The 25,069-nt window shown below is 37.5% G+C and overlaps 1 protein-coding gene across 2 annotated transcripts in view; it reads right to left on the reverse strand.

Moving 5' to 3' along the window:
- Positions 1 to 4,889: 4,889 nt before the first annotated feature.
- Positions 4,890 to 25,069, reverse strand: part of LOC121395622 (SH3 and multiple ankyrin repeat domains protein 1-like) — a 60,759-nt gene continuing 40,579 nt past the window's right edge. Inside the window, exons 4-12 of one of the 2 annotated variants that reach the window (XM_041569601.1) lie at positions 24,588 to 24,723; positions 21,913 to 21,993; positions 20,076 to 20,084; positions 17,945 to 17,968; positions 14,527 to 14,583; positions 14,304 to 14,422; positions 13,654 to 13,762; positions 9,104 to 11,681; positions 4,890 to 7,225 (exon numbers count right to left, since the gene is read on the reverse strand). In XM_041569601.1, coding sequence (XP_041425535.1) covers positions 6,655 to 7,225; positions 9,104 to 11,681; positions 13,654 to 13,762; positions 14,304 to 14,422; positions 14,527 to 14,583; positions 17,945 to 17,968; positions 20,076 to 20,084; positions 21,913 to 21,993; positions 24,588 to 24,723 — 3,684 coding nt within the window. In that variant the 3' untranslated portion in view covers positions 4,890 to 6,654. The remainder of the gene's footprint in view (positions 7,226 to 9,103; positions 11,682 to 13,653; positions 13,763 to 14,303; positions 14,423 to 14,526; positions 14,584 to 17,944; positions 17,969 to 20,075; positions 20,085 to 21,912; positions 21,994 to 24,587; positions 24,724 to 25,069) is intronic. The other variant, XM_041569602.1, reaches the window with a different exon arrangement.

Raw genomic sequence — 25,069 nt, forward strand, 5'->3', positions numbered from 1 at the left:
AGGACAGAGAATTATTGTAGTTCTCATTTACTAGCATTGGGCATATTGACCCCAGGGCAGTAACCTGTATCAACCAACTGAAGGTTTGCTTTCATTATTCTTCCTGCAGTAGACAGGTAATTGGTTTCTATGGGTTAATGATTTTGGGTATCTTGTAGTAAATGAGCCTCATTGTGTTTTTGACCAACAGCTTAAAAATTATTTCTCTGGATAGTGTGACGGTATACGGAGCAAATTTATCAAACATCCGAATTTAATTTTTACTGCAATTAAATGTTTTTTTAGGCAAAAACTGCAAATTCAAAATTGAGTTCCTGAAACTCAAATTTTCAAGCTCAAAAAAACTTGAAAACTCAAATAACAATTGATGAGCTCATGTAAAAGTCAACTAGAGTTATAATTTCAAAATTCAAGCTATTTTTCACTCTTGAAAAGAGTAATAATAGTATGTTAAAGAGAGCAACACCCACTCAAGTGAGGCACAGAATTTTAGTAAAACAAAAATGATGTATTATTTTCATCATCATCAATCTCAGATTCATTAGCTATATATATTGTTATTTTACAACTGCTAATAAATCTGACCCGTCAGAGAGATTACTGCAATTAATTCATTCATTTTCTAATTAGACTCATTGAAAATGAAGGGTAGAATGTGATATCACAGTGTTCATGTTGTTTTTTAATGCTTCTGTATGATCAAGTTTTCGAGAAGTTTTTAAAGTTTTTAAATAAATTTTAGATTTTATCGTTTTTTTGTTTATTTTTGAGTTTTTTTTTTAAATTTGGAAACACTTGAATTATTGGTTAATATTCCTCTATATGTCGAGTTGTAGCCAATGCAACTTGTTAATCCTCAGCAAAGGTTGAGCAAGCTCCATGCAAGCAAATGAGAAGGGTCGTTTATGAATACAGTGCTATGTGCACTTCCCATAGATTTCAATATAAGTTTACCAAGGTTTAGTAGACAAATTTTGATACATTTAGGGGCAGATTTACTAAGCTCGAGTGAATAATTTGAATAAAAAAATATCCGAATTTTGAAGTAATTTTTTGGTTACTTCGACCATCGAATTGTTCAAATTAGATTGAATTTGATCGAATCGAAGTAAGTAGAAGTAAAAATCGTTCGACCATTCGATAATCAAAGTACTGTCTCTTTAAAAAAACCTTCGACTTCATACTTCGCCACTTTAAACCTACCGAAGTGTTAGCCTATGGGGACCTTCCAGAACACTTTTCTACATCTTTTTTTTGATCGAATAAAAACCATTTGTTTGATCACTTAAAATCGTTCGATTCGAAGGATCTTTATTCAAAGCTTTTGCACTAAAATCCTTCGAATTCGATGTTTGAATTCGAAGGATTTTACTTTGAGGGTTTTTTAACCATCAAAATTCGACCCTTGATAAATCTGCCCCTTAAAGTTTTAAAGACATTTCTTCAATTGGCAGAACTAAAAAATTCGAATTAGGGAAAACTCAAATTCAGATATTAATAAATTTGCCCCTGAAACTCTGCTTTCTGGTCCTTAGTATGTTGATTCCATTCATAGGATGGTGTGATAATAAAAGGCATCAATGGAATACATATTTGCAAAAAATATTAACCAAAATGACATTTTTCAATGAAATGCTGTTGACAGTTTATTTCATTTTGACTTTTGGTTTTGATATTTAATTTAGACTTGATTGAATTGAAATCTTTTTACTACTGCAAACATCTTTTACATTGGTGGTTGAGTCACTATGGGGCACATTTATCAAGGGTTGAATATCGAGGGTTAATAAACCTCGAATACGACCCTCTAATTTAAATCCTTCATATTCGAAGGATTTAGCGCAAATCCATCGATCGATCGAAGTAAAAATCGAATGATTTTAAGTGATCGCTCGAAGGATTTTTCTTTGATCAAAAAAAGGTTAGAAAAGTGCTGGGGAACCTCGGTAGGTTTAAACTGCTGAAGTATGTAGTCGAAGGATTTTTTAAAGAGACAGTACTTCGACTATCGAATGGTCGAATAGTCGAGCGGTTTTTAGTTCAAAACGTTCGAATCGAAGTCGAAGGTCGTAGTAGCCTATTCGATGGTCGAAGTACCCAAAAAAATACTTCGAAGTTTTTTTCATTTGAATCCTTCACTCGAGCTTAGTAAATGTGCCCCTAAGTGTGCAAATGAAAAATTCCTATTGCACATATTTTTTTTACCTTTCCCACTATTCATTACATTCCTCCATTCATTCTAAACAAAGGTCTCTAACAATACAGGGATGGATCATTGGTTCAGTAGAGAGACAACATGTCTAATCCTACATTATTATTCCATAACTTCAGATCTTACTTATTGTCATATAAGATAATATAGAGACTAATTTCACCCCCACTCCTCAGTCCTTCTTTTGAACAGATATTAAAACACTTTATAAATACTTAATAACACTTAATAAATACATTTATGTATCATTCAAGTCTCAGTCATTATTCATTGCCATTCCAAATAAATGTCCTACCACCAAACCACCGAAATAAAAAATAAAATAGTTAAATAATAAGTAGGTAAACCTCTTTGTTAAAAATAAATAAATCTATCTATATATACATAATAAATCTGGCACAGCCAGTGCCAACTGTTTATGTTCAACTATATCCCAACAATTTCTAACCTTATTCATAGCTGGTGGAGGATTTGGGTTTTTATATACAAATATAAATAAAAATATTGTGGACATGAAATTGAGAAGACCTGATATTAATGGGCTTGTAAATTCACAAAAACATTGGACATGATAACTGGTATTTGTCTCAGCTAACCTAAACATCTGGAATATTGTAATGTTCTGATAGGCTACTTGCTCTAGCCATGTGGATATTGAAATGTTCTGATTGGTTTTAGTTTATTCTAGCCCTGAGCACTTGGACACAAAGTAGGTAGCTATGTAGGTTCTTCCACCTCTGTCAAACCACCTAACAAACATACAAACAATAGTTTCTATACCTTTTATCATTTGGAAGACAGTTTTTTTTTTACACTTTATTTTTTCATTTTGTATTCTTTTTTTAACTAGAATAATCTAATAACTAGATTATTATTTGTTGGGTACTATTTTTCCCCTAAATATATAAAGGCTGATTCTACGAGGCTATGAGTTTAGGATCACAGCTAGATATAGTTATAAATTGTAGGTGGGGTGAAGTTAATTCAGTTTGACAATTGAAGTACGTGGGATATAAGTCGATTTAGGGCCTGGCTTATTATTTTAGTATACTGCCTGTGCTCAAGAATAAGTTTACACAGGGTATCCTTGGGAAATACAAGTAAGATGGTGGCACAGTGCTTCTAGAGAAAGATCCTGGGGTTGGTGCCTTATTTTCCCAAAAGAAGCGGAGTAAACAATGTAGCAATTAAACTCAAAGGGCAAAATAACCTTTATTGCCCTTTAAGTAGCCTAAAATTAAGGTGTTAAAGCACTTGAAACAGCTCACCACAGAAGGTCATTGCAGCTTCTTAGTGGTGACCACAATGGAAGTCTATAGGGGGTTGCTTTGGCCATTTTAATGCAGCATTTTGGCCTTAATCATTAGGTATTTTAACCAATTAAACATGTTTTTCCTTTGAAGTCCATCCATGGTATAAGATATTGCAACAATGTCTCATTAAAAGTTTTCAAGAAAAAAACCCAACACAGCTAAATTTCTTCTAATATAACAGCCAAATAACTCCTTTCTTAATACTCCCAAAAAAGAATGCCCAGATCATAGGACTAGTCAGTATGTAAATGTAAGTTATTTGAGCTTCAGAACAGTTTGCCAGACTTGTAGTTTCAGTTAACCGCTGTCCAAGGGTTCCAAAGTCAGTGAATGGGGAAGTCAAGTTAAACGACATGAATGGTTATATGTAGTTTTGGATTCACAGTTATATTTCTATATAAGTCTACATGTTGCTAATGAGTGCCTGAACCACAAGAAAAACAAAAGCATGACCCCAGAAAGGCTTTGGGTTATAAAATATATAAAATCCCCAACTGTGATGTTTTTGATGAAAGACTATGCTGGTAGACAATGCCACTGAGAAGGACCCTGCACTATCTGGCACAAACACATGTGCTACTTCTTGGTCCAACTAAGATACTCTGCTCTATCTATAGCCAATATATAAACATTTAGATACCACTATTATGGTTATGGTCAATTTGGGAATTGTACCCAAGCCATTCAACTCATCACAACCTATCAGATTTTTGCTGGTAATGTTACCAATAAATGCTAACTATGTATTGATTCCTATGGGTTACCACCATGGCTCATAATTATGCACAAGTCTGTCTGTATCATATTGGGCTTTATTGCTTCACTTCCAGGGACATAACTAATGTAGCCAGGGCCAGGTGCAGGATTTGCACCCACGTACATCGCCCTGTGCACCAGATTTGTGCCGATTACACTGTGAAGACACACACTTAAAAAGGTCCCTGCCATCCCTTTTTACCTTTTTTACGGCTCTGGCAGGGGTGTGGGTGCTGGTGCAATCACATCCCCCACACCCCTGGTAGTTATGCCACCGTTCACTCCAATTAAAGAGAAGAAACAACATATCCAAAAGTAAGTTTAACTTCCATTAATGCTGTAACCATAGTTGAATATGAGGGCATGCTATTGAATGTAATATAATCTAGGCAGTGTCGGACTGGAACACAAGGGGCCCATCCGAAAACCTTAGACCAGGGGCCCACCAAAGGTCCTTAGATCAGGGGCCCACTCTCAGTACTATTATAATTCCTCTCCTTCCACAAGCTCTTTTCTTTACATGCTATAATCTATTATTCAATCTATTTAGTCTCTTTGTTCTCATAGAAATAGGTAATGGCCATGAAATAGGCCAAATGTTTTAAAGCAGGAGGGCCCACTGACACCTGGGCCCACCAGGAGTTTTCCTGGTATCCCTGTGGGCCAGTCCGACACTGAATCTAGGGATGTCCAAGACAGGAGCTGTAAATTAAAAGCAAGAAAGCCCCAGGTTGGACCTTCCTAGGTGCTATAGTGTCTATGACAGGGCTGGCAAACATGCAGTCTTACAGATGTTGTAGATCTATAGAATCACAAGGTGCAAACCCCTATTCTATGGAAATTTACATCTAATATACCCAGGTGCTAGATCTCATTTTTGCACTTTTCTCTTGTCGCTCAAGAAGTTTTCAGCTTTGCAGTATCATCATAGTCAAACATGTCCACGGTTATTAAAATACATAAGCAATTGATAAAACAACAACAAAAGTAAGGCTATATATCTCTAACATCAACCCAACAATGGAATACCTCACAGATATTCCCCATGGAACAGCAGAAGGTCCTACGTGTGCACGTGGTGCCTAACTACAGTCCTAGAAATAAATCAATGTAGGTGGGGGGAGAGAAATAAAACAATGACAATGCTGTGTCTGAGTTTAAAAGGAATGCGAGATCTCAGGCACAACAGCACAGTGGTCATTCGGCTTTGGCTAAAGAGAAAGAGAGAACTCAGTCCATAGAACATGTAATGAGACAACCATCAATGCTGTCTTTGAAAGAGGAAGAAGGTTAATCATCCCTGTTATCTACAAAAACAGAAAATCCTCACTCATTATTGGCAATGTGTCATTGGCCTTCCAGCTTGAGACCTTTATATCCACTTTCACATAGACAGAACCCCTTGGCTCTTGTCCATTCTTATAGAAAAAAAAAGTAATAACATCCTGAGCTACGTTCGCTATTTTGAAATTGTTTTGACACAAGCAATCACTTGGCTGCAATTCATATACATATTTTGTATCTAGAGAGAGAGAGAGGGGGGTTTTTTTTTGCTTTAATATTAATTATATTATGTTCTCCTTTCTAAATTACAGAGGTTTCTTCAATCTTAGTGGCTCATTTTGGGAAAGTGGCGCTGAATATGCAAATGAGTGACCCCAGTGACAATAAGAAGGCCCATTTATGGATCACCATGATCTCCCAGTGCAAGATGACCCCCAAGTAAAAGTAAAATAAATATACTGTACGTTTCATTTTTTACTTCAATAGTAGGATGGGATTCACTCCAGCCAAGGAAATATATAATACTGATTAATTCTCAAATGCAACCTGATGTTGCATGTTGTAATACCGTGCTATGATTTTTTCCACTTGCTCAATATAGGAATACATTTCGGGGGAAGACTTGGCGTATGATTCTCAATCCACTCATATGTTCCATGATTTTTCTTTTTCTCCCTGTCTGCTATATTTCATGTTGTCCCTTCTACGTTGTTCAGAAACAGAAATGCCACGGCAGATGAAATGAGAGCATTACTATTCTATTCTCATCAGTGCCCCCAAAAACCAAGAATATGTCACAGATCACAATGAAGGCTCTCTGCCCCATAGTGTAAAAGAAGCAGCTGGTGAATCAATCATTTCATGAAAATTCTGTGCATCATTGTTAAAGTATATATAATATATATATGTATATATAATAATAATTTATATAGTCTTTGATTTTTTTTTGTTAGTTTTTGCTTTTCATTTACTCTCATATTACATTCAGATATGCTTCCCTTTGGACACCATGTTGAATCGCTTTAGGATAGGGAAAATAGATGAATGCGGAAATGTAAGCACTATGAATCAAAAGATTCTTTTTTCAGATCACCTCTCTATGAAGAATTTTAGAGCACGTTCAATGTTCATTCGATGACCAACCCTGGTCACCCCCAGGTCAATGTAGTCCTCCTTGGTTAAAGAAGGTAAGTGGCTACCATCAATTTCATTGTCTAGGAAATGTTCTCGGTGTTCACCAAGGTTTAAATAGTCCAACCAATCGGCTACATCAAATTTTGTCCAGAAGTGAACAGGCTTGGAAGCAAAGGGCTTCTCTGTAGGGGGAAGAATAAAATGTGTGGGGGAGAGAGACCGACTGCCTGTTTGGAAGCTGGGAAAGGACTCACCTCCAGCTGTTGGGGAGCTTCTCAGGTCAAAAACCCCTGTATAAACAGGGGCTGAAGGCAGAATTGGGAGAGAAGATGGGCGGGGTGCTGGGTTTATTTTGTGTTCCGAGGGTAAAGCTGAAGGGCTTGGTGCTCGTCTCAGTGAAGGGCGAATGTCAAAGTCCACACTTTTGGGATGCTTTGAAGGCGGTTGGGGAGACTTGGGCCAGTTGTGATACATACTGCTTACTGGTTTCGAAGAAATCAAGGACACCGAAGAATCATCAACTATCCTATTGAAAAATGACAACATAGAAATAATGTTTAATGTGGTCCTTCCAGTTTTTAGACATATAAATCAAGACGTAGATATCAGGTATAAAATTTGAAGGCCAAATAATTATTATAGCTTATAACTAAGCAGGTCCTGCCACGTATAACAGTCTATTCTGTCTATACTTTTTACAAGTGATTGAGTTGGCTTTCATGGCCAACCTGGTGAAATATGAAACATTGGAAAGATTGGAATTCTTGTGCTATTCGTTGTTTCATATGCACTTTTTTATTGTTCATATGAAATCTTCTAGAGACATCAGGCTGACCAGATCATTTGCTTCATAAAGGAAATTTAAACCTTTAAACCTTTAATGTAAAATTGTTCAGAGTACTCTGGTGAACACTTTCACAGTCTACATAATTTTTCCATTATTTTCATAATATACGCAGTTTTTAAATGGCAAATATATATACAAGTATGAGACCTGTTATCCAGAATGTTGGGACCTGGGTTTTTCCTGATAAGGGATCTTTCTGTAATTTGTATCTTCATACCTTAAGTCTATGAGAAAATCATGTAAACATTAACTAAACCCAATAGGCTGGTTTTGCTGTTAATAAGGATTAATAATATTTTAGCTGGGATTAAGTACAAGGTACTGCTTTATTATTACAGAGAAAAAGGAAATCATTTTTAAAAAATTGGATTATTTGGATAAAATGGAGACTATGGGAGACAGCCTTTCTGTAATGATTAAGGGATTGACTCCCGAAAAGCGTAAGGTGATGGATATCTGCAGGACACTGCAATAAACCTGCTTTTTCCGGAGTGCCGTCCTTTTTTGGTTTTTAATAATGTTTTAGTTGAGATTAAGTACAAGGTACTGTTTTATTATTACAGAGAAAAAGAAAATCATTTTTAAAAAAATTGGATTATATTGATAAAATGGAGTCTATGGGAGACAGCCTTTCTGTAATTTGAAAGCTTTTTGGGCAACGGGTTTCCGGACAGAACAGATCCCATACCTGTATATACAGTAGTTTATGGTTAAAATGATAGAAATATTGTAATGCAGTATTCTTCACTGGACATTCACTTGAACCTTTTTTTAGGACCTGGAAAATGGCATATATAAAAGGTGTAAAAATAATAAATTTTTCCAAATATATTTTGTAATTATTATTATTATTATGGGTTTATTATAGGTTCAAAAGCTATATTAAAAACTCATAATGGAAAAACTGGTTACTCTTAACGATTTTAATTAGATTACCCCCCAGAATGCAAGATCCCACATTAGCTAACAAGTTCAACAATTGGCTTGGCACTGGGCTGTACAGCTTTAGCTCATTGTAAAATAAACAACCATAAATCTATGTTTCTATGTCTTACTACAAACATACTGTTATTGCACCAAGAACATTTGTTGTAGGAAAGTCACAAAAACTTAGTTGCCTGATATGCAGTTCCAGATCTTATTACACAGGAAAGTAAATATAAAGGGTCAATAATTCAGGTTAGTGGTTTAAACACTTTGCTTGCATTAGGGCATGCAAAGGAATATTGATCCACAATGCATATTTCATTAATTGATCCATATCTCATTACTCGAAGGATACATAGATTATTTGTGCATATTATTTTGCATCCCCTGTAACCCCCCCCCCCACTTGGTTGCTTGGAATATGCTAATTTAATTAGTGGCAACCAGTACACGTAATTTAGATAAACATATTGGGAAACCTGGTTTATTTATATGGCCAGTTTGGTTCTAAGCCAAGTCAGTACAAAAATGGTTATTTCATAAAATTAAACCCACTGACCAAACATACTGTATAAGATTATAAACAATAAGATAATAAAAGTTAAAACAAGATTGTATAAATAGAAGTACCTGTGCCTTTGCAAAGAAGATGGTCTCTCTGGTGTAAAAGCCACGGCAGATTCTGGAGACCTGGACCATGAAACCCCACTCATATGCTGGAGTTTTGAGCTTAGTTCTGTGATCATGGTAGGTTTACCAGTTGAGACAGGAGATGTTTTCTCCTGAGAGAAGTCCTCCCATGGAAGAGTGGGAGATTTACGTTGGGTGTCCTTGGTGGAGTCTGAAGGGGCAATGAGTGATGGCCCATGTGAGGGAGTAAGAGTAAAGACATTCTCTGTGCAGGGGGCAATTGATATGGTGGTACTTGTGGCAGTAATGGGATCCCTGAGTAGCCCAGGGGTTCTGCTTGGGAATGTCCGGGACCGGATCTTGTTTTGAAGGACAGCTTTTTCAGCACCAAATGCTTGCCCATCTAGATAAGTTATGTATGTGTCCAAAAGTTCAGTTCCTTCTGTTGACAGACCTGACATGCTTGACAATGTAGATACACTACTAATAGTTTCAAGATGGTGGTCACTGCTACTTCGACTGTCAATCTCTTCAATGCCAGAGTCAGTCACAGTTTCCATGGTGTCTGAAGCTGGTATTTGAATGGATGAAACAACGGATGAAAAATTAACATGAGGTTCTTTGAGTTCTGGTGTCCCCTGGGTTAAGTTCGCTACTTCGCTATCATAAGAAGTGAGGCTAGAAGTTGTAGAGTCTAATGCAGGAGTATTGCCGGACTCAGGTGGGGGTGGAGGCAGAGGTGGTGGGAGTGTGTTCACTCCACTAGATGGTCCTGGAGGGGAGTCAGGTTTGTCAAAGCTGTTTGAAAATTCTAAGGGTGGCGGGAGGGGTTCTGTAAACAGAAAATCATCATCGACATCAATAGATGGAGCTGGTGGCGGCAAAACTAACAAGGGAAGGCCATTTTCTTTGGAATTGGATTCATTTGTCACACAGTTTGTGCTGGATACTGCAGGGTGGTTAACTGTGGGGCTTTTTACTTCTTTGACCATGGCTATCTTATGTTGTTCTTCATCTTTGTGAGTGGAGTTCTCCATGAAACGCACATGAAGCTCTATCTTTTCTTGCCCGTCAGTCCTTTTCTCCCAAGCTTTACCTTGCTCAACACCTTGCAGTAACAAAAGAGCAGGAGACCGGTGTCCAGAGCTCTCATCTGACTTTCTCTCCCCTCCAGGATTCATCATGCAAGACTTGTAATCAATCTCCTTTTTTCGAACAGATCCTGAATCCCAATGTCGGTGTGTGGGGCTGTTATGAGAGTCAATTGGTGACTTCTGCTGCTCCACAAACCTAGGCGAGCATGGACGAGACTTTCTCTCTTCTACTTCATTTCTACTGTGCTGCTGAGACTCTTTCAAAGCTCTTTCTCTTGCTGCCAAAGCAAGACCAAGTGGAGAGCTAGGATCTAGAATTTTTCCAGTTAAGGGATGAATTAGTGGGGTTACTACTCCCCCTGCTGGATTCACACTTGACATTGTTAGTGGACTGGAACTAGACTGCAGCTGTGGTATAAAAGTAGAACATACTGTGCTAAAAGCGCTGGTTGTGCTAGAACCATATGACTTGCCCGTTTTAGGCTGGTACGAGTATCCACTATTAATGTCTCTGTTAACAGGATGTCCAAAATTTGCAGAGATGTTTAAGTTCATATATGGTTCACTAGAAAACATGCCCTCATCAATAGATTTGGAATGCTTTAGCCGTGGAGCAGGTGTGGGTTCTGTATCTTCATCTGTGGAAAGAAAAAGAGCTGACTTTCGTCGTGCTTCATTAAACCATTCACGGTCCCGCCGTGCTGCACCAACAATTGCTGCTCCAAAGCGACTAGTAAAATCCATATTATCACTTGGGGGTAGAGTTGGGATAGGGACTGGATCTGGTTGGTTTTCTGCCTCCATGCTACTACCTTGACTGCTCCGCCCACTGCTACTAGTTGAGGGAGCTTTAATAATAATGGTGGGGATAGGAATAGAGCTTTTTTCATGGGACTTTGTGGCCTGCTGCTGCTGCTGGTGATGTGACTGGTATTGCTGCTGTTGCAATTTCTGTTGCATTTGTTGCTGCTGCTGTTCCAATTGCTCATTTTCCACTTTAACCTGTTTCACTAGTTGTCCTTTCTGACGCATTGCTTTTGCTGGAACATACATTGCTGTACTGGCTGCTCTGGCAGGAAGATTAAAGTAACGGATTTCTTGTGCCTGTGACCTCCAGCTTCTCATATTTGCTGGTGAGGCCATGCCCATGCGAATCTGTTCTTCATTTCCTTGGTCAGAGTCTTGGTGGTAAAGCTGCATTTTCTCTCGTCTCTGTGATGCCTCCATCATTTGCTGGTCAAACAGACTATCCTGGCGCATAGATGGGGAGTACATCTTTATATCTCTTACATCTCCGCTCTGATTAAAGTTTGATCTTATTACTGGGCTTACTCTTGGCGAAGGTGAGGGGGCTGTGTTATATGGAGGATCAGGGGCAGAAGTTGTAGGAGGTGGAGGAATGTCTTCAGAACTAGGAACAGAGAGACTGCGGTTGAACTTCATTGATGGTGTAGATAAGAATGGCTTATCGTCTTCGGCAGCTCCTATACAAAACATATTGCTTTTAGTTCTGTGTGCATACACTGGCAAATTTAAATAATTTTTATTTTATTACAAACATATCATTTAGGAGTGATTTAAACCATAGGTTCACTTTTGTTTGGTTTAGTTTAGTGGCAATCCATACTCACAAATTAATTATATATGGCACCATCTGTCAAACCAACGATTCTTTTTCTTCACTATAATCCTTTAATTTAAAGGGGTGGCTCACCTTACATTATCTTTTAATATGACATAGTCAGAAGTATTCTAAGACAATTTAGAATTTTTAGCCACTTTAGTTTATGGTGTCTCAAATATTTACATTTTTGCACATCTGCAGCTCTCAGGTTTCTCAACATTTTTTTCCGGTTGCTAAGGCTTATGTAATTCTATTAATAGATTATTAACAATAAAATGTAGAATAAATAACAATAAAACTGAAGTATCACTATCTATGTTTTATGGTTGCTAAGGTCAGTGACCTGGGGCTGGAAATAGGAAGGCAATTAATTAAAACCTCATCTGCTGATCTGAATTTCTGGTTGGACTGTTCAAATGCCCCCCCTAGCCCCCTTCGAATGACCACGCTTGCCCAGATGGTTGAATAGTATGGTCAAAATATGTCAAATTTGCACTTTTGCATCTATGATTGACAAACACCATAAATGATCATTTCAAACCGGAAGCATTAGTAAACTAAGACTAGGCCACCTGATTTTGTACATAGTGAATCATTTGTCTCCTACAACCATTTACATTAATATACGTTTTTTAGAATCTGTGGTTGTGTCAAAAAATAAGTTGTTCTTGTTCTTCAGGTTTATCTACTGTATATGCATAATTTTCATATGTATTACATGGCCTGTTTACATCAGAAAATTTTATCTAAAGACTGGATGTTTTTTTCTTCTTTTAAATCCACACCATATAACATTAGTAAGAAAATACATTGTCTAGTACACAAAAGCCATGAATATCTTGTAAATTACATATAAACGGTGAGTTCTGATGTCATCAGTTATAAATGGTGAGTTCTGATGTCATTTCTGTCACATGACTCACTGAAACCTGTGTATTATAATAAATAAAATACCCCCAGTTGCAAAATATGAGGATATTAGAAGTCACCTCTGAGTTCCATGACCTGTATAAAAACACTCGGCCTTATATTTTACAAAAGGGGGTACTTTATTCATTATGAGCCTATGATTAAGGGATCTTATACCGAAAGCATTAGGCCTCTTCTGTCCAGCAACCTGCTACAATAAATCCTGTCCAGAAGTGCCGTCTATGTCAAGTTTGTCGTACTTTATATATATTTTTTTTCAAGAAGAATAAAGTAAGAGTAAGCCTGAAGCACAAATTTCTACTAAATAATTTGAGCTGGCAAAAATAAAAACTCATAAAAAAATTAATGGATCCAGTTAATTGCTGGATGACAATTGCTGTGATGGCAACATCACTAAGCCATAACAGGCAAAGAAACCCCCATCATAATAATATACATAGATATTAGAGATAGTCCTTTTCTTCAGTCAAGTCTGGGAAATCTAAATTTCCTCCTATTAAAAGACTTTTTTCTTTGCAAACAAATTAATTTCTTAAAAATTAATCTTAAGAATTTATCTTTCAAACAAAGAACTTTCTTGGTAAAAGTTTAAGAATTTGTCAAAGAATACTTTGTAATTTGCCAGCGAATTTGCCATAGTCTTTTCCTGGGGATAATTCTAGATGTGTCTCTTGGACAAAGCCATGGCTGTAAAACCCCCTTTAAACTAATTGCTGCCATGGTTTCATACAACATGTATTTATATTAAAAGGTCTTGCTGCTAAAATATCTGTCACTAATCTGGAAGGAAGATCTTTTCAAATCCACCCATTAAAAAAAAAGTTTTTCAAAAAGTTTAACGCATGGTTAAAAAAGTAGAGCCACAACAGACAAACCAACAATTGTACCCCAGCTGTTCTTACCAATGGACTTTTGTCGTAGCATCATGGCCTGTGAGGGAGAAGAGGCGAGGAAAGATGGCCTCTCGTACATAGACTGGGCGCTTGGTACTCTGTGCTGCCCAAAATTTGACTGAAAACAAAAACAGGTCAGTGATAACAAAGTGCATAGATCAGAAACAGTTCTAATACTTATTCTATACACTAAAACAGAGATAAAGAATGTCTTGTCAGTTGCCAATTTAGTGGTTATAATCTAGTTGTGTTCTACGTCTGATGAGCAGGTCAGTTGTACAAGACAATATGGAAGTACAGTATATCCTGGTGTTCAATAAGCATCTGTGTATGGTTCATGTTAGTTTATGTACGAAGCAAAAAAATTTTAGAATCCTTAAGCAGAGAGTTAAACTAAAACTTGGTCATTGGTGGTAAATACTAACTGGAGGACCGTATGTAGGGATCAGTGGGACAGTCCAACATCTAAAACCGTAACACTTGAGACTAATGGGATCTGAAGGACTCTAATTTGGAGACAGCATTTTATGAGACCAACATTACGTTTTGCAATTTGGGCATGAATGTACTTTAAGTAAAATAAGGATCTCTCATCCTGTTCAGTTTCAATTGGTTAACACTGGAAAAGACCAAGAGCTTCATCTCAAATGACATGATACCTCTGAGGAGAAATATCCCTTTCCAGGAGCCCTGGACACTCCCATTGAAGTTCCTGGACTAGAGCTCTCATTGACACTAATTGTCTGCTGGGCTGCAGCCAAGATTTCATCCAGTTTATCTGTGAATGGAGAAATCAGTTGACGATGTGAGACCAGTTTCATTAGAATGTTACTGCTGAAACAATCCAACAGACTGTAAAGTGAAATCTTTTTGTTTTCTTACTTAGGGCCATTTGGTACACCGTTCTTTTCTTCTCTGTATTCTGGGCTGGTTCATAATCTGAAAGAAAGAACATGTCAATATTAAACAGGTTGGGGAGAAATTGGTGCATCAGAGCAAGTTACATTGCAACCCGCTGCAGGAGCAAAAAAAATACACATTTTTAGTTAATTAAAACTGCCCAGTTAAAGACATCACTTCAAAGGGGTTTTAGGTGACATATATAAAAGTTTGTTGTCCCTCAAACAATTGTTCTCCCTCCCAAAATGCACATTATTTCCTAGAATTCCAGGCACCATCAAGCCACGTGAGCCGCAACTTGAGAGCTACATATTATTGGGACAATGAGGTTCTAAGGAATGTTAGCATGACATTCATTGGGTGCCTCTGTAAATGGAACCATGGAAATCCCTCCTCCTAAAGGCAGTCATTAATTTCAGGGCTCCCTAGAATCCTCGTGCCTTGTATTTTGCACCTAATACACTAACTGGCATTTTAGAGCATTTGAATGGATGGATTTGGAGAGCATTTTGATGGATGCAAGCTTGCAAATAAATCCAAGTTTATCTCACCCTATAATTTTATGCACCACACTTAAATGTATCCTATGAAAGTTCCTGTCATGACTTGTATACAAATGGCTTTAGCATTAAATATTCACATGACCGACCCTCTTTACCCCTTGCTCAAAGAAGCTCAACTCTTCTTATCCACCATTAATTTTTTTGATTATTATTTTTTGTGTTATATTTTTCCCAGTTCTGTTATATTCTATTTTTGAAGTGGAACCTTGGAATTGTTTTTGATATTCAAAATGTGTTGGATTGAACAGCAGAATGAAAGCAATGCATTCCGTTGCATAAGTCTATTTTTCTGGGGAAAAAGCTGAGCAAATTAGCTTGAACACTGCAAAAAAAAAAAAAAAAATCATTAAAAGGGACAATATGGACCTAACATGAAACATTCCCAGTGGCTGTGGGAGTGAGTACTGGCAGAGTTCATTGTATGACACAGAATCTCTTGGAACCCAATTATTCAAAAGCATTAACTCTTTCTCAGTTATATTAATAACACTTCTAATAGCTTTCTTTCTTTAATTCCAAACAGCAAACTAATATTTTCATGGTTTATAATTTTTCATGGCACATGATAATCAAGATAAACATCTGAAGATAAATCAGCCTGACAATCTAATACTGGTGGCTTCTTCTCTTCATTATAGTCCCATATTGGTACCCCAGGCCGGAAACATGAGAATGAGTCATGGTTGGGGTGTTCTATCCTGGGTGTGAACTGTCCGGGACAGTTTTTTCCAGGAGATCGATGTCATCTGAGTCTTCCACTAAAAACTAAAGACTGCTAAACCACTAATTTCTACTAATTGTAGACTCCATTCCATTTTTGCAGGACTCTACAATGTAAGGCAACTTCGGATAAATCATGGTGTCATTTGCTTTACCTTATCGCCTTTGTGAATCCAATATGCAGCCAATACTAACAGGTACAGAGATGTGAATCTCTATATTACATGCTAATGAACTACATACTTTTCCAGTACAAGACTGGAGATGAGGGTTAGAGTCAACTGAAAGAGCAGAAGGCTGCATTAATCTTAGCGGAACTGAAAACTACATTCATGGAGCAAAAAAATCCCAAATTGGCTGAAGATCCTTCAATTTACTTTATACAACCCAAAGAAATTTGTTCAGTATGAAAGCCAACTCTCAGTTAAGCCAATTCCCATCTTCTGGCCGAGAAAGTATGGACAGCCCAGGCGTAGGTAATATAGAAAGTCAAAGTTCTCTACCTGGGTACTGGGGACATTTTGATGCATTTACCAAGGGAAGCTACCAGTGAGGCCAATCAATAATTTATCCAAAACTTATTTAAGGGGGGTGATATCATTCATTAGGCAACGTGAGCTCCTTACCTCCAGAAACACCACTGGAGGTGACAGTAGATATTATATATCAATATAACTTATGTGCACTTTTCAGGAACCCAGTTTCTTTATACCATATAAAGCTACTTATTTACTTATATTTGAACCAATCCCATGTTTCTTCAAGAAACAACACCACCCTCACCTTGGGCCATTGAGGAGAGTCTGAGGAGTTCACTGTAGGAAGGCTGCATTATGTAGGTGGTTGGATGGCCTATATAATTGACCAAAAGATGGTGTAGGATTGATTAAAGCAACAAGCATGCATGACCACATGGTGGGCCTTATGCACTGTGAGCAAAAGGTAACGCAGTAACATGTTTTCTATTTGTAGCTAGATACATGGATCTGTTAACGTCTACATTTCTAGATTTTGGGAACAACCAATGTCTTTGGTTAGTTAGACAACTCAGCAGTTAATATCTTAATTAACTGTAAGATTTTCTAATTAATATGAATATTGTTATGACATTGTTATGGGTTTTGATGGTGTAATAACCCATAGCTAGTAACTGGTACCTGCTGTAGACAGATATGGCCACACCCTGGAACATCTCAATCATGCTCTTTACATCCCAGCCATGACCCAGCTCTTTCCAGTATAGTTTGTAAATCCAGGAGGCACTTGGAGAATCCAGGTGGGTTGATACCCCTATGTCATTAAGGTAGGGGGTATAAAAAACCTTTTTAATGAATAACAAATGAAATTTGCTTCATAAAACCGAAAGATATAGCAATGTGCAAGCTGCACAAAGCTGCCATCATGGGGTTATAGAGAGTACAATTAAACTGAGAAATGTCATTAATTGTAATTATATTATGTTGCAGGGCCCACCTGCAAAATGTCTTTGATTGAGGCTCTAGGCGTCAGAGATGAGAAGGAACCTTATACAGGATTCAACAGACTCATTAAAACAATGGATTAACCATAACAGGCACTTGACAAGTTTAAGTGGATCAGAGCATGAAACAGCTAATCAACTTTTTGAAGCACGAAATTAAAAACAAGCAACCAATCAGCAGGAATCATTTATCGGTCAGCTATTAGCTGCTATGGGTTACTGGACCAGGAAAAACTTTACTGCTTTTATTGCATTACCCCAATTATTCTCAAGTAAACTATGTTTTGGTCTCATCCCTCCCAACATTGGTTACACATAAACACATACAGCAACTAGAGAACTTTTTGGAATGTGGCTTGTCAAAAACTTGATGAACCGCACCAAACGTTTATTTTTACCTATTTATGGTTCCCATCCCATGAGTTAAAAGCTCCATGTAGAGTTAAACACAAGTAAAGTCTGACTATACCAGACCTTGAAAGCACATTGCAACTGCAAAATTTTTTGAATATATCTGTAAATTATATATTATAAAATATATAAGTAAATTATACATCAATGTACCATTGACGCAAAACCCTGGAATTTATATGAGACGCACACATACATCTTGGCCGCCAACATCGAATATACTCACCATTTTTCTTTTTCCAGGGTGAAACTAGGAAAAGCAGCAAAGAGTCAGTCAGTTAAGCACATTTTTAACATTTTGAATAAGCCCTTGAGCAATCGTATTCATCCCTCCCACCCTCAGCAGCAAAATTATAGTGAACATTAACTTACACTTGAGGCTCCACCGCATGCCAGTCTCCATTTCCTCAGTAATGGATCCTTGCTGCTGAGAACTACCTTACCATCAAAATGTGGGGGTGGATGTGGCTGGTGGTTTGGGTAGAGTAATGTATGGCCTCTGGATTTACCTAATCACCTAAAATGGGTACAGGGTACTGGGTCTTGCAATCAGCATATAAAGTATGAATTCTGCATAACAACATACCGGAGATAAAGGAAATTAAGCGTGAACTAAGTGCACGAATAGTAGAATTCTATACTGCTGCACAAATGACTGTTGCAATCTTTTATTTCCAGGAAGGAGCAGTTTGTGTGACTTATGTTCAGCTGTAAATTTTATGGCAAATTTGAAAATGCAGATTTATATCATATATGGACTTTTGACCATAAATTCTGTCATATTTTAGCCCTTTGAAGAGCTGATTTAAAAGGACTCATGATCTTTTTTGTGTGTTATGCACAAATAGATTTATCCATGTCTGAGTCCTATAAAAATGTCAAGCTGTTTGGTAATAAGAAGAAGAACTCATTATCATTGTTGGGTAACTGTGCAGACATGGGCTTGTGTCCATGGCTGTGTGGATATTTAGGGCAGAATTTCGTAATCTTTAATGACCTGACCCAGATTACTGTTGTCTATAAATTTAACAGATGCAAATGTTAAAGGTCAAATTTTACAGTTTTTAAAGGGAATCCAAGAGGGGTTACCATGAGGCTGCTGGCTGCCACACAGAAAGATATTTTTAGGGAGTAAGGTCTTTCAGATGGCAGTAGTTTTGCTTTACATTTTGTTATGCCTCTGGGTAACCCAACCTAAACAGTACCCATTTTTAAGTCCTCACCAACAGATTAATGGAACATTAGTAAAAAAAACAAAAATAATAATAAGGTTTGTATTTGCTGCAACCGGTGCAGTTACACATAGCAACCAACCATATAATAGTAGTTCAAAGCCTGTCTGAAATCCACTGTTTAGAATCTTAAGGGGTCATTAACAATGACCTCTGCTGCAAGTACTGTAAGGTTAAGGGGTGCATTTGCAGCAGGAGCAGTTGCAATGTGAGTGTATAGGTAAGAAAAAGAATCTGTGCCATTGTGGGAATAATGGGATTGTGTGAGTGTGTGCTGGAACAGAAAACAATCTAATAGAGTGGTCAGATAATAAAAGTGTGTGAGTTCATAGGCTATAGGGGAAAGTCAGTGCAAGTGCAAAGAGAGGGGAGGCATCCATGCTTGGGTAATAGGGGGAGTAGGTGTGCAACAATTGGCTGTGTAAGTTTGAAGGTTACAGGAAAAAGTCATTGAAATTACATAGATAATGGAAGTCTGTGATTGCATAGGTAATAAGTAAGAGTGTGGAACATTGGGCAGAATGAGGATAAGGGAGTGTAGAAAGTATGCATTGAACAAAGAAGGCTCTGTTCACTTGAGCAGATGACTGTTCATTGCATGTACTATAACTGTTATAAGCAGCAACAGTTGAGACTTGTGGATGTGTAATTGTGTAGAACATGGAGCCATCTGTGCTTGTGGCTGTTACGGATTTGTACTGAAAGCTGGAAAGGCTGTCCTATGACTGCTGAACTATGTATACATTGAGTCTATAAGTTTGGTCTAGAGTCTATTCAAAAGTCATGGGGACATCTGAGATATACATTAGACAACTTGTTACTCTTTGTATTGATTTAATTTCTTGGGTCTGAACTGATCCATTTTTGAAAACTTGGCTTATTCAGTAACCGGTGTAATTACAAAGTTGAAGAACCAGTACTATAATCTATCCGTGAATTAAACATAATATCATTGGCTGAAATAGCAAGGCTATGTAATCTATGTACTTTGCCAGATGAATAAAATGTCAATAAAAGCTGCCAATACTGTATGTTCTTTGGGAAATACATGTATTAGATAAGGCTTGTAAAAACCCAATGCAAAGATCCATGAACTTGTATTTTTTGTGCATGTTAAAAATTTACCTTTTTCGACTTAATATTTATGTAATAAAAGAGCAAATGGTAAAATAATTAAATATAATATAGGAAATGAAGAAAGAATACATGGAGATGAGCATTGGGAGGTGCGAAGTATATATAGGTTATGGAAGGAAAGAGAAGGAGAAGAAAGTAGCTGGTCATTAACACATCAGCTCTCTAACACATTATCTTTTTTTGGCAAGCCAATAATAGACATTATTATGAGCTGGTAACTGGGCCAAGCATGATTTAATAACATCAGTGTGAATGACAGAGGCAACAATTCTTCAGGTCTAGTAGCCCAGGGAAACCAATCAACATCTAGTGTTCCTGGTCTATGGTTGTCAGAATACTCAAAGCAAGCATCTGATTACATAATACAGGTATGGGACCCGTTATCAAAAATGTTTGGGACCTGGGGATTTCCATAATTTGGATCCCAGTTCCTAAAGCCTGCTAAAAAATGATTTAAATATTAAATGAACCCAGTGGAATTATTTTTGCTCCAATAAAGATTAATTATATCTTAGCTGGGATTGAGTACAAGGATCTATTTTATTATTATTATTACAGAGAAAAGGTAAATTATGTTTAAAAATGTGAATTATTTGATTCAAATGGTCTCTATGGGAGATGGTCCTCCCGTAAGTCTTTCTGAATCAGGTTTTCTGGTTAACAAAGCCCATACCTGTACTGAGTTACCAGACCTGGGCCAACTATGTCCTTTGTCTTCCACTTTTCCCATGCTTTAGCCCTGGTCTAGAGCAATGGAAGTAAATGCAAATTCAAGCCAAAATGGCGACTCTGGGACATTCTATCATACATGCACAGCCAATAATGTCATTGTACTAGTACATAGTTATAGCACACGGAAAAATCATATAACAGTGTTAGCAAATGTAGTACACAACAGCCATGGAACAGAAATCAATATATTTTTTTTTAAACTAAGACAAGCAATTCCTAATCACCCTAAGTAGGACTCCTACTATTAATTGAATGTGCCACTGCACTGAACTGAACGATACAAGGATATCTAGAAGACTTTTCTCCTACATTAAAAATTAGGGCATGTCTAGATCACGCTAGTTATGCATATGAGTGGGAAGTCCATATTGTGTGACATGAATAAGTAACCCTTAATGTTGCCTGTTGAACTGTGCTCAGTATGATATAATATTTGCATATATTTATGGTGTCTCTTTGTAAAATAAATTCATGGAATTATTCCTGCTATACTGCTCCTGCTGTTATTCAGTTATTCAATATACCGTTGTTAGATGACATAGTGCTTTGGCTCTCCTCTCTGCAATGTCTATATACCCTGGCAGTTTCTTGTATAGGGGTTGTAACAAAATAGGAGGGCTCCAGGAGGTTAAGTACAGTCAGCACAAAACAATTGCATTTTAGGCAAGGCTGAAACTGTATGCTGAGCCAGTAACATTAGCGCAGAAACAATTGAAGATATATCTTCAAGTATATCTGTATCAATACTTTATTGATTAAATACAAAGGGGAAACTAATAATGACTTTTGCTTTAAGACCACCACCAAGAGAATAATAAAGCTCAAGCAATATTACAGATCCCGTCTACAGGCTGAATTTTGCTTTAAAGGGTTAGCATCTACTGGTTTTAAAAAAAGGACAAAGACATTTCTGTATTCTTCTGCAACTGGCATAAACCCTACAGCAATGTTAATGTATAGAGTGCATGGCAAGACTATGGGCCAGGCAAAGAGGGATGAATTGGTAGGAAATGTGGCTGTTATGGTAAGCATTCATGCCACGGCATTCTGTGCAGAGTCAATGACGCATTGCTTAAATCCTTGGAACACTTACCCATTTCTTCTAGCTCTGAAGTCATGGATTTTGACCGAAGTGAAATCGCAGGTGGTGTAACTCTTTTTGTCTGCTGCGGCACTGTAAGGATTCATACATAGAGACTGCTTAGCCTACATTTCATCAGACCTATTGCTGTCCAGAAGGGATGTCTATGCTTTGATTCCAAAGGCATGATAAGGGATCTCCCTGGTGTTTCACTGAGGTGTATATAAAGTTATGATGAGCTGTGGACAATTACTTAGTGTAGAGCAACTTGGACACGTTTAAAGCCTATTGCATAAAATGTTTGATCTTCAGCCATATGTGTTAGAAACATATTAGAAGAATGACCTGCTAAACATGAGCAGTTAATTCTAGGGATGAAGCCACTGCATATATTACGGGGTAAAAGGATAGTTCAAATAGGAGTGAACTTTTAGTAGGATGTAGGCAACAATATTTTAAGGAAATTTGGCATTGGCCCTCAGAGTTTCTTTTTTTACGTTTTTTTTCCTGACAGGTCCCAGGCTTGAAATCTTAATTACCATCTGGTTGGTAAAGCTTAACTAGAATAGAAACCAGGCAGCAGTTAGATATTTATGAAATAGCAGGCCCCAAATAGAAAAATAAACAACAGATATTCACTCCATATATCACCCCAATTAGCTTTTAAAGTAGAATTCAACCCTAACGTTAAAAAACCCTACCCTACATCCTCCCCCCAGCCTAAGTGTTACCCCGGGCAAATGCCACTAACTTTTTACCTGCCCCTTGGTGCAGATTCAGGCATCGGAGTTCACGGGCGCCATATTCAGCTGATTCGGTAATCTTCTAAATGAGACCGGCGCTTTGGCAATTTTTGTGAGTTTCGGCACATGTGCAGTTGTCGCGAAACAGAAAATTGCTTCAACTGAGCATGCGCCGCCACGCCGGTCTCATTATGAAGTTTTCTGAAGAGAAGAAGATGGTGCCTGTGAACTCTGATGCCTGAATCTGCACTGAGGGGTAAGTAAAACGTTAGGGTCATTTGCCCAGGGTAACACTTCTTTAAGGATCTAGCACAGCAAATAGGCATTCTCCTCAAATACCCCCTTAATTAGTCTTTAACCAGCAAAGCCCCTGATCAGGACTCCCTTAATTTGGGAACCTGGCTATAGGGGGTACAGCTTTGAACTTACATGTGAAAAATGGTATAGGATACCTGCAAAAGTTTTAGGGGTCCTCAACCTTTTAGAGAGCAACAGAAGCATGAAAAAAGTTTCTGTAGATTCCAAATAAGGGCTATATTAGCTGTTTGATAGCCCCTACAGGGCTAGTAGCCTTTAGGAGGTTCTGTTCCGCAGTACAACTGTTTATTATGCAACCAAAACTTGCCTCCAAGCCAGGAATTCAAAAATAAGCACTTGCTTTGAGGCCTCTGAGGGCAACATCCAAGGGGTGTGTGAGCCACATGGTGCTCATGAGCCACTGGTTGGGGATCACTGCTTTAAGCAATGAATGATTTAATAGGCTGGTGCAGGTGGCAAGAGGATAGCCATTGAGACTGGAAGAAGGGAGGTTTCTCAATTAGCTTGAAAAAGTTTTCAGAACTATCAGGTTGGTTTATGGAAAGTAGTAATAATTCATTTGAGATCTAAGAACAAAAACAAGCTGTTTATAGTTTTAAACTGCATCCTAATTGCTATTGTATGGTCAGGAGGATTTTTTTTGTGTGTCTTTGAGATAAAATTCCCAGATAAAATATTTCTTTGACTTCCACTTCACATCAGTTTGTTATTCTTTCTTTTTAACCTTGCTTACAAGATTATATATATTATATACGTATATATATTTATATATAATATATATATATATATATATATATATATATATATATATATATATATATATATATCTACTACAATTAAAGGGCATGTAAAGGCAAAAAATGTGTACCATTTTTATAAGAAACCCAACTGTATGCAGTGAAATTCTCCCTTCATTTACTGCTGTGGATAGGAATTGTCAGATGGTCCCTAACTGCTCTGCAGGGAAAAAATACTTTCATACTTATGAACAGCAGGGGGAGCCTCTGCCTTACTGTAGAGATTTGTATTTTATTTTTGCCTTTACATCCCCTTTACTGTTTCCAACTCCAGCTGCAGGGACAAAGATCATGGAGCCAGATTTAAACAGATAAACTGGGATTCTATTTGGAGGATTATTTTGCTGCAGCCACTGGTTCTGCAGAGTTGGAGAAAGTTTGTATTAAACAATACAAAAACTATAAAATCCACATTAGAATACATGACAACAGAGGACCTAGTGCAGTCTGTATATTCTGATTATTAATCAGTCTTGCTGTATCGGCTTCTGGCAGATATTATTTGACTTGTGCTGTTTTGATAATTTATGACGATCCCTAAGCAGCCCAGATCACACTGAGCATGTGCACAGTCTTAGTCTTGCAAAGTTACAAGGTGGTGACCCCCTGTAGCCAACTTTGAAAGCATAAATCATTTGTTTGATTAGGCTTGTGGTGCAGTAAGTTCATGTTTATGTTTAGTATACAAAATACAGCATTTCTAGCCTTATTCTATTTTACACTTTACTTCCCCTTTAACAGCCCCTGTGACATTAAGGTCATTCTCTGGCCAAAGGCCATTTATATCCTGCCCAAAAATGTATTATGACATTTTTAATTTTCCTCTTACCTTTCTTTCTCATAGCATCTTCCATTTCAGGGTTCCTGGTTACCATGACCACTTTGACCATTAGATTGTTTCCTCCTTGCCTAATCATGTTAACAACCTGACGATGCCCCACTTTCACCACATTCTGACCATTCACCTAAGAAGAGAAAATGCAACATTTACACAGGATTCATGGTACACATACAGACGCTAATGCTGAAAGAAATTAAGGATTATATATTTATGATAAGTAAGAATGATCACACTACTTTTAAGTTATCTGGAGAAACCCCTATAAACCAGCCAATACTACTGCCATTAAATATTGCAGTATCCCCTGCCAACAGAGATGTAGTATGAGTGAGAAGGTGGTGGATGACCACTTTGGATTGGGGAAGTCACACAGTGTCACAGTCAAAAGATGAGGTTTAAAAGTCAGATGCCAACTCTGATAAAATCTAACATTTATTGTAGTAGGGGTATGGTAAGTAGATGTTGGATTT

Source organism: Xenopus laevis, chromosome 7L (genome assembly GCF_017654675.1).
Source record: "Xenopus laevis strain J_2021 chromosome 7L, Xenopus_laevis_v10.1, whole genome shotgun sequence".
Classification (NCBI taxonomy): Eukaryota; Metazoa; Chordata; class Amphibia; order Anura; family Pipidae; genus Xenopus; species Xenopus laevis.